This window comes from Wyeomyia smithii, chromosome 3 (assembly GCF_029784165.1).
Source record: "Wyeomyia smithii strain HCP4-BCI-WySm-NY-G18 chromosome 3, ASM2978416v1, whole genome shotgun sequence".
Lineage (NCBI taxonomy): Eukaryota > Metazoa > Arthropoda > Insecta > Diptera > Culicidae > Wyeomyia > Wyeomyia smithii.
In genome coordinates this window covers 128925772-128945687 of record NC_073696.1, presented here as the reverse complement: position 1 = coordinate 128945687, position 19916 = coordinate 128925772, and the positions used below count along the sequence as shown (strand labels likewise).

Genomic DNA, 19916 nt, shown 5'->3' with positions numbered 1-19916 from the left:
AAATCAAATCACGAAAGAGTTAAAATAAATCATAGGAAAAGAACCTCAATCAGCATAGCTGCCAACGACCGGACAGAAACGGAATGCTGGTTAGTGCCACTTGCCTTCACGAGGGTTGCTAATAACGGTCACAATTATGAAGTGCCGCTTCTTTTCTCGGCTCATTAAATACGACACTTTATTGTGTTCTGGGAAAAAGGCAATAGCAACGACATGTTCCATTCCATTTGTGGTTTAATTTTCCGGTGAAACTGATACGGATCGCTCAGTAATCAGTGTTGAGTATCATTACTTCCTGCGGGTCAGCATTATTAGTCACTCCGGAAATCACGCAAAATCGTAGCACAGAATTGACATCTCAAATGAGTTGTAAGAAAGTGGTACCACACTTTTTTTGTTTTATAATTCGAATTACTGTTGCACTCACATGTGGGCTACTTGACATTTGTCTCGAAGTATAACGCCCGATAGAAAGCACAATGCTTATTACCAGCGGCTTTTTATGTTTTATGACTTCACAGGTCACAAATGTCTGCCATCTGCATGACGGAGCCGTGTGACAAACATAACCTTTAGTCTAGTTTACTAGCTTGTGTATCAAGGCAGCCAAGTAAACACGTATCCTGGGTCTTGTGATTTGCCTGCACCTGTACTAATAACCAGCACGTCTATGGTTTTCTTTATATTATTTTCCGTTATGTTTTGCTTACATTCGTAAACATCTCCCCTAGGGGTTTTCCCTTCTGCTAGACTTAACCATTTTCACTGACTCACCCTCCCGGATCTACATGATGATAGACACCCACTGAGCGAACATTAGCTTCGTACCAGCAGTTGGCCAATGGCGTGCGGGACGCTAAAAGGGCTTGGGCAGTAATGAGCCAAACAGTGGCAACTGATTGTTAGCGGCAAGCTGTAACAAGCTGTGCCGTGGTGCGTGTCGTTAAATGCTGCTGAAATCTAGAAATCCAATTGTTGAGTCAGACTTACTTCCTTCGCTTGGTACTTTTGGGTATCGTCTTTTTGCCTGCGGGTACCGTCGGGCGATGAGTTCGGGGTAATTTTGGAAATATTTTTGTTCGAAGTATTAATTGAATTATTGCACAAACGACCAGGGAATTTATACGTAACTTCGATTCAACGAATTCACTGTAATTCTCAGAATGACATTACGACATCAGTGTGTAAAAAACACCAGAAGGTCACTGATATACCTATCACGAAAAGAACAGTGCTCGCGGATGAGAAACTATTGCGTATATTATATTACGTATATTATGAGAGTGCATATTATCAAAACAAATTTCAAAAAAAAAACACAACAGATGATTTTAAAACGGACTTCGGCCAAACTTTGGTATGTGACGGTCCTTTGTGAATCAGTGTTCCACATCAGATGATTACCACAGAAAGTAAAATCCGCCCGTGCCAACAGCTACCAATATGTATACATTCTAGAACTAGTTCTTTGCGGGTGGATAAACGTTTTATTGGTCCGTCATGATTGCCAGAGAGATGACAGCGATAAAGTCAAAGTGGTAGACGGCGGCAGGCTAATTCTCCGGTTGGTGGGCCGACCGCTACGAATGTACTTCGCAAAGAGCTATGTGTCGCCTATCAAAAGTACGACAGGCTATATACCATTCTGGCAGGTAGTTTTCGACGTGTTTGAGCTGGGCAATTTTAAATAAACACAAATCATCAAATTATTTTTTACGCCAGGAAGGCCGTTACGAAAACAACCCAGAAGTGATTTAGTAGTCGGTGGAAGTGAATAGTAATTGGCGAACGTGGTGCAATGAACCTTTCGTTTGATTATTCCGTTGATGAAGGCTATAAACAAATAGTGATATATAAGAAGGTATGAAAAGTTCATACGGAGTGTCTGGATTCAATAAAATGAATTCCTCGGATTCAGTTTAGTAGTATATGCGAAAAATCAATCGTTGTAGCATATGCGAAAGTTGAAACCTCGATATTGTGCGAAATTAGCGCAAATTTAGAAAATGGTTTTATAACTCACATTTATCTTAGCTTCAATATAACTTTTGTTATACGTGACAAACACCACGACAATGGTAAAATGTTCATCGGTATTCACTGGATAACCTCTATGTTACGCTTTTCACCTATATTTTGTGCAGATTCAGATCAAAGCTTATACGAACTAGAAGGACGCATTCATTCATCAGAGCTTAGCTTTTTTTGTCGTTATCAAATATAAATTTTTACTGAGGGCTTCAAATATCATAGAATCATTAGCGTCAGAGACGTACTTTTTGTAGAACTGTTTGTAGTAGACAGAACAATATCTCACAATATGTAGATATTCTACACTTACTTTTTCTTCGCCCTTCGTTTGGCTCTACCGAATTGATTGCACTTTTCGGGAGTTCTGAAATGGAAAAACAACGATTACCATAAAACCGAACAGACAAAGCAAATTATAACAGTTTTCTTGTTTATATGTCAAAGCAACTGTGCAGCAGCTTCCGTTTCCGCTGTTCGTTGAGCACCGAAATTGCTCCAGGGAGGGCAAATTGAAGCTTTGACATTTAACAGACAAATTCACACCAGAGATGGAAAGGGTGCAGGTATCTGATGCTGATATCGGAAAACGATTCTTACTGTACAGTTTGATGGTGCCGTCGGTTTCTCCGAGGGAATTTTTAGCGATACACTTGTACGCGCCAAAATCGGCCTGGCTCACAACCTTGATGCTCAGCTTCATCACCACTTTGTATGCGTTGTCTATCAGCACCGGTTCGTATTTGCCTCCTTCGTTGAATCCACGTTTCGTGCCGAAACAGCATCCAGATGGTGTGAAAAGAGAAAAAAACATCGGAAGAAACACTGTTTGAGAATGATACTCTTTTCCAAGCTGCGTGTGCTGCAAACGAATGGAGGAAAACAGAAGACTTGTTAAATTTGCATAATTGTAGCGGTGAGATTCTCTACTCAGCGGAAAATCATATGACAACGACTCGTTTACCCCGTTTCCGCTTGCGAGCACGGTAGTTCAAAATCTCCACTCCATTTAACGACAGTTTAAACTAATAGGAATAGCGTGACACCACCTTATTAAAAGATTTTATTATTTGAACGCCTAACTTCAACAGTCAATCTAAACTGTCTACTCATAACAGCAATATTTCGGTCTGTCAATTACCCTGACGGTATATGTTTGATTTTATCTGATAACGAAATCGTTTGCTGACGAATTTCTCACCCTTCAACCCACCTTTTTGCTGTCAAAGAATGAAACGTGTTATAATGATTATACATTATGAATAATTTTGAAAAATCTCTAAAACGAATCTTTAGAAAGTTAGTCACCAAGAATTTTTGATTTCAAAAACTATTAGAATCATTTAAATATAACTGAATGTTTTAATTGAGAATTCCGGAATGACATCAAGTTAAAAATTCAACTCTTCGTGGTTTTAATTCAAAAATTGGTGTTTACACTCTAATTTTCTGACAATAAAATATAAATACATTGAGAACGGATTCAAAATGCATCCGATAATCCTTAGAAGCGTGTTGATCTTTGGAAAGTAACCTCAAAAAGGTTGTCTCGCACCTCACCATCATGTACTTTTCACCAAAACTATTGTTATAAATTCAAGTTTCATAAAAAAAAAAAATTTCAATTAAAATTAAGTGTTTAATTAAAAACAAATAACAGTTAAAACAGGAGCGGAGAAAATGTTGTCGGTGCAACGAACGACGAAGATGTGCCACCAAGCATGCGATCCGGCACCTCAAGAACAACAATTCGGCCGGAAAGGACGGCATCGGAGCGGAACTTATAAAAATGGGTCCCGACAAATTGGTCAGCTCGCTGCATCGGCTGATCGTCGAGTTCTGGGAGACAAAACAGCTACCAGAGAAGTGGAAAGAAGGGGCTATCTGCCCCGTCTACAAAAAGGACGACAAACTAGACTGCGAGAATTATCGAGCAATCACAGCCCTTAATGCCGCCTACACAGTGTTTTCCCAGGTCATCTTCTAACGCCTGTCAGCATTAGCCAGCAGATTTGTAGGAAGTTACCAGGGCGGATTAATGGAAGGACGGTCTACGACTGACTTAATCTTTACACCAAAGTGCCGTGTGTTTATGTGACGTCACACCCGGCGCAGAAATACCTAATGTTCCGTCACGTAGGATTTTGTCATACGGTACATTTTAGCTTCGTCCGCAAGAAAGTAAGCCTTCTGTTGCTTCGTCCGCAAGAAAGTAAGCCTTCTGTTGCTTCGTCCGCAAGAAAGTAAGCCTTCTGTTGAATGTAATGAAAACAGGGTGAGTGTAAACCGGGACACGACCGTCTGTCGTTGTCCCCTAAAACAACGGTTCTGCTAAGCAAACGTTGGCGAAACATTTGGTTTCCTTGACAGAAGACCGCGAACGGCTCTGTCAACATGCTAGGTAAGAATGTATCAACAGATTATGCAATAGGTGACGTAGAACTTCGCGCAGCCTTCTGCTTTGCCACAGTCATGTAAACTCAAATAGAATAAACAGAAGTCGCCGGTTCGACGGTGTTGATGCTTCCGCATACGTTCTATCGTACATGCAGTACTAGATTAAGTTAAGAGCTTAGTAAGGTAAACAGAGAGTAGAGAAAGCCTCTCACCCTGAGTTACCTGTAGGGTATATTTAAGCAGTGATGTACAAAATAAAAGTTAATTAGTCCGCTCTAATCTTGTGTATTAATTCCGCGTCTGCGCGTACAGGATTTATCCGAAATAAGTCCTGGTAGAGGCACAGCCTTCACATTTAGATTTCTTGCACACCATCTTTTGTCAATTTCAGAGCCGCATACGACTAAATAAACCGACAAGAGCGATGGAAAATACTTGACGAAAAGGGCTTCCCGGAGAAGCTGACAAGACTGATTAAGGGTACGATGGAGAATGTGAGGTTTTTGGGTGGAACGTCAAACTTCTTCGAGTCCTACAAGGGCTTTACACCAAGTGTATTCTGTACAAAACGCTAGTTAGACCGGTGGTTCTCTACGGCCATGAGGCGTAAAAATGCTCGAGAAGAACATCGGGTGCTAAAAACCATCTTTGAAAACGAGCAAAAATTTTTGATAACAAGATGATTTCGCTGCAACCTAGTGGGGGTGACACCCAGGGGAAGCGGGGTGACACTCAAATTTTGCGCCCCGGGTGTCACTCGATCACGCTACGCCGCTGAAAAGATGTGTGATTTAAGGTTTAGCATCCTTTAACTACTCAGAACGAAGCTTAACCGTGGACACCGTCCCTCTACTAAAAGTTGGATCGTCACATCCAGGTATGTCTATGATGTGGGCCTAAAAACAATAGGTAACCAAGCTGGAATACAGACACTAGCGCCAGTAAACAACCGCAAGGTAAGAATCGCGTCGGAAGCATTTTTTACTAGTCCTATTCACTCCGTTTTAGCAGAAGCAGATACTTTACCATTCGACCTGCTTGTGTCGCAAGCTCGAACCGCAATACGCATTCTAGGGAAAGACTCCAGAAACACAGATCTACCGTTGGATGAGCGATCTAGAGAACAACTGCTAGATGCGACCGAGGAAACAATTTCAACGACATATCTGCGAGAGAGATTAAGTACCCGTGCGTGGAATACCACTCTCCCATCTATTGTGTGGGACATCAAGCCAAAAGTAAGAACTGGAGCTTCTTCGAGCACAGTACGTCCCGTAGCACAAGAGCTGCTATCAAACCGTTTCCGGTGATCCACGGCCCTTTACAACGATGGTTCAAAGTAGGCGTAGGACTTTTTGGCAACGGTCTGATACTCTCAGCTAGCCTTCCTTCACAGTACAACGTTTTTTAGGCATAGCCCTATGCCATCACAATGGCACTAACGCAGCACACTGGTACAAACCGTATAGTGGTTCTGTCAAATTCCGCGAGCTGTCTGTCGACACTCGAAGCTTTGCCGGCATCAACGCACTCGTGGATTCAGAAAATAGAAACATAGAAACGGAATAAACCGATTGAATTAAGCGGAGTCTACAGGCAATGTTGAAGCAGAGCGGTTAGCTGGTGAAGCAAGAAAAAACGCACCACTACCACTACCGGTCCCAGCAGATGATGCAACGAGAGAAGTTAAGCGCTTAATTCGACAACACTGAAACAACCAGTGGTTCTCTATGCACTATGCTAAACTACGACGAATCAAATTTGAAACTGGCAGATGGAAAGATCGTGACAACCCTGGCGACCATCGAGCCGTAACTCGACTCCGGATCGGGCACACGAGATTGACCCACAGCTTTCTCCTAGAAAAAAAAACAGAGCTACCACCATGCGAATGCTGTGGAATTACACTCGACACTCGACATCCAACACATTCTCCAAGACTGCAGGAGGTATTTTAACGCAAGGCGAAAACATGGAATGGATGGAATAAGGCTAAGAAAAGCACTCTATAATGGAAGCAAGAGCTCTCCATAAAAAAGAAAAAGTGATTAAATACATGAAAGATTGTAATGTGTATAGCAAAGTGTAAGCGATAAAATCAATAGCCTTTTTCAAGAATAAAAAAGAGAAGAACAATAAACAATAAACAATAAACAATAAACAATAAACAATAAACAATAAACAATAAACAATAAACAATAAACAATAAACAATAAACAATAAACAATAAACAATAAACAATAAACAATAAACAATAAACAATAAACAATAAACAATAAACAATAAACAATAAACAATAAACAATAAACAATAAACAATAAACAATTAACAATAAACAATAAACAATAAACAATAAACAATAAACAATAAACAATAAACGCAAAAAAATAATATTTGTTATGTCTCCTACAACGTTGTGTGTTTATATGATATACAAACTGGTGATAAACATTGTTGCCTTCTAAATACAACAGTTCTTCAGACACTGAAAAAAATCTAATTTCAAGGAATAATCTAATACAAATCGTTATATCTCAAAAACAAGATGAGTTCGAAGAAAAGTGTCTTCGGCAAAACTTTCTGTGATAATATTATCTACAACTTCGGTGAACACACCAATTCTTTAGAGTGCAAGACTATTGAAGTTAGATTTTGCAGCGCCACTAACGATGGAGTTCCGAACTAAAACTTGTTGTTACTCTCCGAGACTTTTTATATAATAATTTTCTTCTAAAGATAGTGTCAACAAAACTAGTATTTGGAGAGTAAATGAAAAAAGTTGACGATTTTGAGCTCTTGTCACGTGTAACTTGAGTTTTGATAGAAAATGCCTTTGTACGAAACCACAAAAAAAACGGGCAACAAGTTTAAATGACTATTTTTTATTTGGCTGAAGTTTCATATAGATGTTTCTATGGGTAAAAGATGCCATTTTGTGCTATTGGTTTAATTTTTCGGAACACGACTCATTTTTTTAGAAACGTTTGAAAAGTACCATCTTGGGAATGTTTTGATGATTACAAATATTTTCAGAGCCCAAACGGTTTGTTTTGTAATTTTTTTTAAATAAGAGCTAATCCAGCATTTTTTTTCGAAAATAAAATAATTTTGTTTTTAGAGTGTATATTCTTTTCGGAAGGACAAAATTATTATCTACAGCATTTCAGAAGACATCCTACACCCATTAAACGAACCGTTTTGGCTCTGAAAATATTTGTAATCATCAATTACTTCTCAAAATAGGATTTTTCAATAGCTTCATAAAAATGAGACATGTTCTGAAAAATTTAACCAATAAAACAAAATGACATCTTTTGTCTATATCCATGCAAAATTTCAGCCAAATGAGAAATGACAATTTAAAAAAATATTAAAACTGGGACTGAAAAATATTAAAAGTGGAACTGCTATTTTTAGAAAAGTCAGCGTTGAAAACCTTTGCTCTTCACAACGATTTGATCATTTCGAAAGATCAGCAACGCGATGTTAAAATCAGTATCATGAGTATCATAGTCCATTTCGTCATAGCAGATTCAAAAAGTAATTTAATTAAAATACTGATTACAATAAAAATTTAATATTTGAATCAAAGAAACAACCCTTCTGTCTTCATTTTCACTAAGCATCGGATTATGCGAGGAAAAAAAATCTATCTAATACGATCGAACAGTTTCTTACATGCATGGTTCTTTCACTAGAACAGTGCTCGCGTGAAAAAACAATTTGCTACAATTTTCATTTGTGTTTGCTTGAATAAAAGGACAATTGCAGCTGTTTTAATTGTCCTTTACTCAGCTGCACGTTTTTGGTAGTATAATGTTTTACATAGAGGGTAATTCAAAAATATGCCTTAACACGAACTAATTATTCTCAACTGTTTGTTTTATTTTAGACCACACAAAATAATGTTTATCTATTCTACCTCATTTGAATTAGGTCATCAGCGTCAGTTAAAATACTGATATCGAAACAGAATTTTTAAACCCAACAAAGCTATACTATCTATGAGGACGACTCCAAACACTGTCCGTTCCAAATACGACAAAAAAAATAATTTAAATAATTCAGCAACATTTGATTGCTGTGGTTTTAAGTTAAATTTAACAGTCGTAAACTTCATCAACGGAACAAACGATTCCGTTAATGGAAAAGATATCTGCTTCCACCACGCCATATCGGTTCACGTCCAGCAACCGCGCACCAGAGGCTCAAAAGTCAACATGAATTTCCAAAGTTCGCAAATATGCATGACCTTGGCATAGTCGAGAAGGTGTGATGAAATTAACCTAATTCCGGGTCAATTAAGATATTAGTATGCTTTTCCTGACTGCCAAAGCCAATGGAAATCGAGGCGTCTTCTGGGTTGCGTGAAGCAGTCGCAGTTTTCTGCCGAGGACATAAATTACGGCTATCAACTCGATAACCGGTAAGAGGGTTGCTTATTTTCACGTCTGTTGCTCTCCAACGTGGCATTTGGTAACGATTCATGATCTTGTAACTGTATATGCCCGGACCAAATAAGCGTGAGCATGGCCTTACGTTTAAGATGTAACTTCCGTACATTGCCCCGTATGGCATCACCTGAGGTACCTATAAACTTTGATTGCAGATCAAAAACTATACGCACTATTTTGAACTGAAAACTGTCTAATACGTTTACAAAACAGATTGATCTTCCATATGCGATACTGTTTGTGTCAATGTTGCTTGTAGTTGGTGACTAATATAAATACAGAATCTGATGAACAGAAACTAAATTCGAAATTTGTACATCTGCTCAACTAGGTACCCAGTGGTCTTTTTTTACGCGGGTTATTTCTATGCGGTTTTTTATACGCGATTTTTTACAATAACGCGGATTTTTTTACGCGGTAATAAATAAGTTTAGTATAAGTAAATCCAATAAAGTGGTTCATGACAATAAAATATTCTGTTTTATTGCATATAAATAATGCATATATTTAATATATTTGCTGTTATTATCAAAAAATCGGCAATTTCCGTTGATTCGGGAAGAAGGAACAAAAATACATTATGGGTAATCATGTCGAGCTCGTAAACAAATACCCAGCCGTAAAAATACTCACCTCCATTGACGAGTAATGGAAGATACACAGTTTACGGCTGGGTATTCGTATACGAGCTCGATGTGAAGACCCCTATTAATAATTGTATAACGATACGAGTCAGGGTCGTTTCGCTTAGCTTCCGATTAAGGAACGAAAGCTTAAACATGTGGCAAAATTATTATGAAAAAGTTATTGTCATGTTCTTCAATGAATTTTTCATTTTAGAAGCACTATAAACTCATTTTGTGTGTTTCGTTACCATTTTTATATCATTTTTCAAGGTTATATTAACTTACGTGCCATTTATTTTTAATCGGATCGTATAATTTTTTCAAAATTACGCGTATTTTTTATACGCGGATTTTTTCAACGCGGTACAACCAACCGCGTAAAAAAAGACCCCACTGTAGATGTGAAAAAAACTCGCGCAGATTAGTAACAATCGACCCGCCTATGAAACAAGAAGTGTTCCTGCTGAATTGATACAATGTTGGACTGAAACACATTGTACAAACCATCCGCCACTCCCAAGATGTTAACTTCAACGAGAGTATGCGGTGCGTATTTACTCTTAACAGTTCTTCTTCATTAAACATTTGCTACAGCTTACATGTTATCAAAAACGGCACAGCTACAAATTTGAAACCGCCCTGGAAGTTTCTTTTATTGGTGCCTAAAAAAACTAAAAACAAAACACGTCGATACCCGAAAAGCCTACACACTGCTTAGACAAGGTTGTTAAACTATTATAAATCCCTAAAGCATACGATGAGCTTGCAGTTCTTGTGTTATGGCATTACCTCTACACGGCATTAACGCTTTGTCCTCTAACCCCAGCAGTAAAATATTTTTTGGCAAAAGCATAAAACCCACAGTGCCACACTAGGATGTTTCCGTAAAGTCCTTTGACCCTTACCTTCGATGGTTGTCGTTGCCGGAAAGAAAAAGGTACCATCAAACACGGTTCATGGAGTGTCGAAATCTTCGGTCCAATCACACCCCAAGACAGTAGGCATATGCACTGGAGTATACACTTAACTTTCGAACTTGAACTTTTGAAATCAGACCAGCCCTATCACTCCCATTCTTTCCAGTAGATGAAAGCCAACGTGGTTCGGATTCATTCAGATCCCCATAGAGTCGAAAGTGAAAGTGTGTGGATACGAGGAGGGTGTTTGTTTGCCTTTGGTCGGGTTTATTTTGTTAAGTTCCTTCCCTCCCATTTTCTTTAGGTGGCACGTAACGCCGATCTAATCAGCAAGACGTGATATGAGAAAATTATGATGTTACTATTTTCCACAGAATGCGGATGAAACAAATGGGATTGCTTACATTTACGAATAAGGTTCGAAAGACGGTTCCTCTTCATCCACACATACCTACATATATACACACTATTTGTTTGATAATGCAAATTGGATCCAATGGATGTGATTTCCTGAAACACACCAGTCGGATGTTTCGCAATCAACATGCCACCTGGAGTCACATTTTTGTGTGATCAAATCTTTGGCAGCTTATAAGCAAACATGGTGTAAGTTTACTTCACATGTGTTGGATGGCTGTTTGGTATGACAAATATGAGACAACAATTTGACACTTACCTTGCGGGACAATATCTCCCTTTTCCCTCGTCCAGTAGTTGATTGACTTAGGATACGCCTCCGAATGGCATTCCAGCGTCATACGTTGTCCCTCAACTGCTCCGACAAGCTGATTTGGCACCCAGATCATCGGGGGGACTGCGAGAACGGATATTGAACTTAACAGTGCACTGAACGCAGTTTTGCGAGGTATACTTACAATGAACTATTAACATAACGCGTTTACTGACGGAAGGAGGAACTCCGTTCGAGGCAATGCATAAATATGCTCCCATGTGCAGGCGATTTACTTTCGGAATACTGAACGATGAACCCTCAATGGATGAAACTAGAAGATTTTTGAAAAAAGTTAGCCTGTTTGAATATCACTCTATTTTATTAACAACAATTTGGAATAAAGATCATAACATTTGGATGCATGGTATAATTCTTTTTGATGTCTAAGATTTTCAGTGCATAAATTATTTAGTTAAACAACTAGAGTTATATATGATCCAAGACGATTTCAACCTCGAAACGAGCGCAACAAAGAACCAATGAAATCAAGTTGTCGTGTAGTCAAATTACAAACGATCCGAACTTTCAAGGAAGAATGAGGTAGCGAAATAATACTGAAAGAAGTCTAACGCAAACAGGTTATTGTAAATGAAAACCAATCGGAATCTTAAGATATGTGACAGTATCCCTTGACGAATTGTTGTATATTTATTGTTAATGTTATTCTTTTCACTGAGTTCTGACGTAGACTGTACCATAAATACAAGGAGAATTAATTAAATACTGAGTTGATTTTTTTTATGGATCAATTTTTATTTATTCCCAAAAAACAGATAAAAGAAACAATCATGATACATAGAAAGCTTTCCAGCAAAAATACCAACTCACTGATAATTCACTCAAAAACTGCGCTGATATGATATATTACTACTACTTTTGCCCATGAATTATTTTCGATTTTGAAAAAAAATTTATTGCGTTTTTCATCAAAGATATGCTTTTTTCATCAATGGTATCATTTCAAAAAAGCGTATGAAAAATAAGCTGAGAAAGTTGACGAAAATTGACCATTATTACAGAAAATAATCAAATGAAAGTAAAAAACGCAGTAAAAATATTATGAAACCATAAAATCTCGCGTAATTTTTCAAAGCGACCTATCTAACATTGAGAGATTCTCTTTGTTCACTTTCTCTTTGATCAATAATTATGTTATTTTTTCCATATTTCATAACATTCAATACATAGTAAGCAAGACAGTATTACTATCTCTCGATTAAGGGGAAGAAAGCTTAGAAAATATATATAATGACAACGTAATTAACGGAACAAAGTGAGAGAGGAGAGAATCTGTCATTGTTACTTAGGTCCCTTTGAAAAATTACGCGAGAAATGGTTAGATCAGTTAGATCCTCCTCTGATATACAGGGTGTCACCGTGAAAGTGATACACTTTATTTATGCCATAGTATTAAAACAGATGAATATTTCTTCTCTGGTTCTTTTTTACGGTGCTGGCTCAACAAGCCAGTCGTCGTAAGTTCGAGTCTCGGCTCGGGAAATACTGTGAGTGTCAGTAGGATCGTAGCGTTAGCGCCGCAATTGTCCTGTACACTAAACAGTCGGCTGCGAAGTCTGTGTATAAATAAACAGAAGGTCGAGTTCCGGAGCGGAATGTAGCACCAAGGCTTTGATTTGCTTTTAGAGTAGTGAAATGTTGTTATATTTTTATTTTGATAAAATACATAAAGACAAACTTGGCATTATAGCGTTTGCCAAAATGGCGCGTAAAAAACTGGATACAACCAATGTGTTATGCGCTGACACTGTATCTTGTTGAAAGCAGAGCTATCTTTTCCAAATAATTCCTTGGTACGAGGCGGCAAATATTCTTCAATGACGTGTTGTGACCATCACAGCTAAAGCATTCTGTAATCATTCCACTCCTCTTTTATCGTCTTTTTTATTATTTCAGGTAGAGTGCTACCAAACACCTGAAAAACTAACCTCAGATTGAGTGGGATTTGACCCACTAAAAACCCTGTCTGAAGCAATCAGAACCTGACAGGATCTGTGTCAGGTGGAAGGACCCGATCCATCCGGATACCACCGGAATAAGTTGGTGCGTCCATCTACTTTTTGCGGAGTTGGACCATTCCTGCTGCCATCATCGAGAATGATCTCCTGGTACATGTGTCACCTCGATCAAAGCATTTTACGTCCTCCCTAATGGCTATACTGATAGGCATCATCCGGACAGGACGCAGATTGCGTCGTATGACACTGTACGAAACGCACTTGCAACCCTCAGACACATGAGCCTGAAGCTATATTCCAGTTTACCATGATAACTGTCAGTACCTAGCGCTTTGGGCCCTAAGTATAGACGAGACCACGCTGGCAAGCAGTTTACGCTTGCTGCCCTACAACGCTGAGCTATTTGACATCATTCGAAATAGTGCTGTCATAGCCGTTGAAGCCTTCTTGCAGTCATAGTTGACGTGACTCTGAAATGTGAGCTTATCGTCAACCATAACCCCCAAGAACTTCAAAAATCACATTGAGGTAATGGTGTAGTCTCCGACTCTGACCGCCGCCTGTTGTTCTGTTTTGCGGCCATTCACAACCGTGACCTCCGTGCGCTAACTTCAGTTTCCTGGAGTTCCAGGCTTCAACCTTGCGTACACAGTGCGCGGGTGTCAACTCGACCTCCTCGATCCACTCGCCGTAGACCTCTAACGTTATGTCGTCTGCAAACCGACGATCACAACTCCTACACTGCCGGTACCCGCATAACTGTCCCATACTGATTTTGGTCACTTTTGAGTTGTCATCGGGAATTGACTTAATTGTTATAATATTTTCTGGGAAAAAATTAAAATTGATACTTTTGTGTGGAAAAACATGGAAAAAATACCAAGTTGTTTTTGTCCCATATTGAAAGTACCCGCATTACAGTCCCACTGCATAGCGGTACAAACTGCAAACATATAATTTTGCTCCAGATTAGTGTATATCGGATTATTTCAGGCATATAGAGGTATGTCATTTATTTACCTAGACTAATGTTGTTTTTCGGTAGTACAATCTACGTTGGATAGCATCCAGCATGGACCTGCCCTTCCAGAAACAGAACTGGTTACTTGCCAGATTGTTTGCACCGTGTGTTCCGTGTACCTCACCAGTCTGTTGAAAATAATCTTATCAAGCACCTTGCCAGCTGTGCCCAGCAGGTAGATTGGCCTGTAAACCCTGGCGGTTTCCCAGCCTTCGGTAGTAAGACCAAGTTCTGCCACTTCCACCTCTCCGGGAAGAGGCAGTCATACAGGCACCTCTGCACGACTCTCCGAAACAGCCCGGAGGCCGCTTTTATCGCCAACCCGCTTGCCAGGTTAGGGATTCCATCCGGTTCCGGTGCCTTGCTAATGGAACGTCAGAGAAAAAAAAAATTCTTTAATGAAAATTTTTATGCGAGTAACGATGACTTGCATTCAAAAAAAACACCCATATTAGAAACCGGAAGTTTCCATCTTAAAGTTAAAAATGACGCCTGGAGTCAAGAGTTGGCTCCTGAGCATCGACCCTGAAACCGAAAAACCTGGTTGAAATATCTGTTTAATTTGTATGGAAGACTCCCTCCCATTTGTGTTTGATTAGTATAAGAGCCCTCCCATCCAGAAGTTGGAGGGGTGTCGAACCATCATGAAAATACTTTAGGCTCCCAACATCCTCCACATGCCAAATTTGGTTCATTTTTTTTTGTGGGAAACCCTTCCCTTCCAGAAGAGGGAGAGGTGCCAAACTTATATGGACAAATTCAATATCCCTAAAAACATCCATATGCCAAATTTGGTTCCATTCACTTGGTTAGTTTTCGAGATGTGCAGAAATTTGTGTTTCATTTGTATGGGACCCCTCCCTTCAAGAAGAGGGAGGGGTCTAGAATTATCTTAGTAAACTTTCCCGGCCCTTTAAACCCCTATATACAAAATTTTACGCCTATCGATGCAGTAGTTTCAGAGCCTATATGGATCAGACTCACAGACAGACAGACTGGACTGCATTTTTATATGTTTGAATTAGATAGTGGTTGGCAAATGGCTTGACATTCACCTCTGTCCAGCAACTCCTATTCCAACCCCCACGTGGTGCCGACCGGAATACGAGTAACCTTAGCGGCGATCGGGTAACCAACCCCGGTGGAAACTATGGTCGTATGCTGACTGGGAAGGGTGTCGTAGGTGGCTGTATCCCCAGATAAGGGTGGCGTACAACAGCGTCTGACCCGGAGCGGGCGGCTGACTTATGGAATGCTGTATCCCGCCAGCTACACCTAAGATGGCAGCCCCATCAGCAGGATGTAGGTATCGCGACCCTGTTAAGGTAGCATATTGAAACATTGCTTCAACCAGAACAAAGAAATTAGAATCACGGAACGGATCAATCGGCAAAGACCTAGGCTACGAACACGGAAAAAGATTAAGGTAAACGATTGGAAATCGGGTACCTGGAACGTCCGATCTCTCAATGAACCGGCGCGGGCTGGCTTGCTTGCTCGAGAACTACAGCGGCAGGGAATCGGTGGCCGAATTCCGGAGAAAGGGAATCCCGTGTAGTGGACCCTATTGCACGCACTTCTTTCAAGTACCGCATCTACTACAGTGGCGGCAAAGCAACGGAACGGGGCGTCGGTTTCGTAGTGATGAGAAATCAGAAAACAAGAGTCAACCGGTGGAGGCCCGTAGATGATCGTATATGAGTGTTGAGGATTAAGGGCAAATTCTTCAACTACAGTTTAATTAACACCTACGCACCGACAAACGACAAATCCGATGAAGCCAAAGATGAGTTCTATGACAAACTTGAGCGAATCTATGACGAGTGACCAAAATATGACGTAAAAGTCGTCATCGGAGAAACAAACGCACAGGTTGGAAAGGAGGAATTCTTCCTCCAATCATTGGAACCAATGAAAACAACCTGAGGCTGATAAACTTTGCCGCGGTTAGAGGAATGGCCATATGTAGCTCATATTTTCCACGTTTAAATATTCGGAAACACACCTGGAGGCATCCAAATGGAGAAGCCTGCTCCCAGATCAATCACGTACTGATTGACGGTCGGCACTTTTCGGATGTAACTGATGTTAAGTCTTTTCGGGGACCAAATATTAACTCCGATCATGATCTCATCGTTTGTAAGCTCCGCACACGGTTGACGAACGTGCTGAAATCTCGCACAGAGGAAGACGCGTTTCAACATTCAGCAGTTGAAAGCTGATGGCGTGGTAGCAGAACACGCCAGAGAGCTGGATCAACGGATCGCAGAACAGCAGGAGGAAGGAATGGAAGACAAAAATGGGCTGTGGAGCAGTATCCACGGCGCCATCGCAACGACTGTGAGAGAGGTGGTAGGTACGACGCGTGGTAGACAGCGTAATGGCTGGTTCGATGCCGAGTGCCAGAGAGCGACAGATGAGAAGAACCATGCCAGGAGCCGCATGCTCACTGCGGCTACTCGTCAGAACAGAGAGAGGTACAGGGGGGCAAGAGCTGCCGAAAATATACACCATCGTCGGAAGAACCACGAGTACGAGGAGCTGGTGCTCGCCAGCGCAGAGTACAGCTGTTCTCAAAACGACGTGCGAAGATTCTTTAGAACTGTCAACAGAGTCAGAAGCAGGAATTTCCATGTGCCGGTTATGTGTAATGACAAGGACGGCAACCTGCTTACTGATAAATCGACGGTTGTAGCCAGATGGAAGGAGCATTTTCAGGCGCGATTGAACGGTGAGGAGCCGGATGAGCAGAGCAGGAACAGGATGACAGGAGTAGTTGAAAAAGCCGATTAGCGAGCTGAAAAACGGCAAGACCGCTTCGTACCTTTTAAGGGGGAAGCAGCGAGATTGGGACTTGTCATTAACTCTGCCAAAAGAAAGTACATGGTAGCTGGCAGAGAGCGTGGAAGTCCCAGTGGTGTTGGTGCTGAGGTGGAGATAGATGGGGAACGATTTGAAGTGGTTGACGAATTCGTTTATCTTGGTACGCTTGTGACATTTGACAACGATATGAGCCGTGAAGTGAAACGACGAATGGCAGCTGCGAACAGAGCCTCCTACGGACTACGTAACCAGCTAAGGTCAGGTAATTTGCAAACTCGCACAAAGCTAGCACTGTATAGGACGCTGATACTCCCGGTGGCCCTTTACGAACATTAAGCGTGGACGCTGAAGGAAGCTGATCTACGAGTGCTCGGAGTATTTGAGCGTAAAATTCTGTGATTGATACTTGATAGTAAACTGGAAGATGGAGTGTGGCGCACACGCATGAATCACGAGTTGTATCAGGTGTACAAACATGCTGATATTGTGAAGGTAATACAGCGGGGCAGGCTTCAGTGGGCTGGACATGAAGCCAGAATGCCTGACGAGAGAACCGCCAAAACTATCTTCAGTAGAGAACCAGGAAGAGGCCGTCGACTCCGTGGTAGGCCTCGCACGCGGTGGATGTGCGCTGTGGAAGAAGATGCACGATCTGCTGGTGTACGGGGAGACTGGAGAACGGCTGCCCAAGAAAGAAAAAGCTGGACATCTCTAATTCAACAACTTTTGACGACACTCTCCCTGTCATTTGACTTGTTTTTTGCTAAAATGAATATATACGCTGTCGTAATTATAACAAAACGGCTTGAACTTTTTTATCTCCCCCTTCTGGTTTTCAACATTTTGAAGGGTGGGAGAGGGGTGACATAAAATTAATTTAAAATTTATACAGGCCCTATTATTATTAACTTAAGGTACCAACAAAAATATTTAAATATAAAATGGAAAATAATTAATGAAACAACGTTGCTAAAGACACTACGACATTTAAAATAATATTTTAGAGTCGAAAAAATATCGATCGCATTTTTGCAGTTTTAGAAACAATGTGCGCTAGGTGGATTATTTCGTGGTTTTGTTATTCTTTCGTAGTTCATGTGTTACTTTCTTTTTGGCTTCCATTTCGGCTTTTTTCTGTTACTCTTGTGTCTCAATATATATTTTTTCACGCCTTCACACAGTTTGCACAGTAGCAATTTAAAGGTTTAAAATGATTTTGTTAGAGTAGTCAATGAACAAAAATGTGTATTAACTTAATACGGCTAATTTGATGATGTTGATTTTTTATTTTCATCCAGATTACCTTACAGCCTTAGGAACAAGAGTTCTACTATTCGTTTTGAATACTAGTATGAACATTATATAATTATGCTTTAATTAAGTAATAAAAGCTGATAGATAATACTAAACATATGCATGGCTTAGATCTACCCTACGCTTTTTTCGTGCTATTTGAATCAGATTAACACTTGTGCGAATTGAAGGTACGCAATAACTCCGGCTGCGTGTAGCTCTCAACAATAAATCAACAGCAATTACTCTCGCAATGTAGCTATAATTATTACTTGAAATATCACGCGAAAAGTCACAATTATTGATCAGATTTGTATGTTTACAATATAATACCTACCAAATGACTACTATCCCAAACGTCATTTAACATTCCAACTTTATTTACATCAACGGAACACTGTTTTGTATGCCCTCTAACATTTTATGAATGAGCCGTGTGCCCCGTGTGTTTGAACAACGAAGTCACGTTGGTAAAGATCTGATGAAATATGTAATACAGCCATCAAGCACAAATAAAAAGAGATACCTCAGCCAACGTAAACAAAAATTCGCCCTGCTTGCCTTGCATTCCTGCCCGTTGCGACACCGAAGAAGACATAAGACGGCAATCAGGCGTGAAATAGCTTCCCAGCTCCTCGTCACTGTCGTAGAAAAAGACGGGATCAAGGCAGACGCTCGGTACTAACCCCTACGGCCGTCGTCAAGTACAATATCGTAGAGCCGTAGAATCAACAACGGCGATGGCGAAGAGGGATGCACGAACGAACTCTTCCAATTCAATCACAAGGCGGGAACTGCTCTTCGATAAAGTGGAGAAATTATTCACCAATTGATTCCTCCGATTTTGATTCAATTATCCCATCCGTGTGTTTGTTTTGATATGGAATTGCTAATTCGTTTTCCCTATTTAGCAAACAGATAATTTCTGCATACTTATAGGAATACTATACATAATCCACGCAAAATCTGGCTGTTATCATGTGGAATGTTTAGAGGTTTTGATGAGATAATTGCAAGAGTGGTTAGAATATTATTATTTTTCTTTAACATACTTACACATAGCTGTGTTTAGAAAACTGAACCATTATTAGTTATTTTAAGAACAGCCACTAAGCATGCAACTAAATGAGTTCTATATGGTTTAACGATAGCATACGTATACAACTACTCAAACATAGTTGAATATTGTATGTTCTACTAAACAATATTGAACGTACCTAGCCTGAAACCAGGTCCGTCAAATCAGCGTTTCGAATAAGCTCCCTGTTTTACTCTACAAAGCTCCAAGGTTGTTTATTTGAAAACTTTAGCGCATAATTTTTACCGGAAGCAATATATTTTTCGCGGTCGCAGGTATGCGCGAGCACTGCAGTCTGGAGATTAAAATCAGGCAATACGAGTGGAAAACTTTGTAGCTGTGGGTGACGTATGAATATGATATGCAATCGAGCTAAGTGATATATTGGCGCGAGGCAAACGAAAGAGCTGTGAATTTTATAGACGTTTGGTAGCTGAAGCAATGAGTATGTTTTATTATTTATTTTCTTCTGTGTACACATACAAGCATCGGCCAGACCACACGTACGTCGGATATTTATTTGTCGGCTCTTGTGGGAGGCTTTCTTCAAATTGAACTAATTTCAATATT

The 19916-nt window shown here is 40.1% G+C and overlaps 1 protein-coding gene across 6 annotated transcripts in view; it reads right to left on the bottom strand.

Moving 5' to 3' along the window:
* LOC129727503 (lachesin-like) overlaps window positions 1-19916 on the bottom strand; it is a 120716-nt gene that overhangs the window by 8494 nt on the left and 92306 nt on the right. For 5 of the 6 annotated variants that reach the window (XM_055685378.1, XM_055685381.1, XM_055685379.1 and 2 more), the window contains exons 6-9: window positions 11298-11426; window positions 11099-11236; window positions 2629-2778; window positions 2342-2395 (exon numbers count right to left, since the gene is read on the bottom strand). In XM_055685378.1, coding sequence (XP_055541353.1) covers window positions 2342-2395; window positions 2629-2778; window positions 11099-11236; window positions 11298-11426 — 471 coding nt within the window. Of the gene's footprint in view, window positions 1-2341; window positions 2396-2628; window positions 2891-11098; window positions 11237-11297; window positions 11427-19916 lie in introns of all 6 variants that reach the window. The other variant, XR_008728544.1, reaches the window with a different exon arrangement.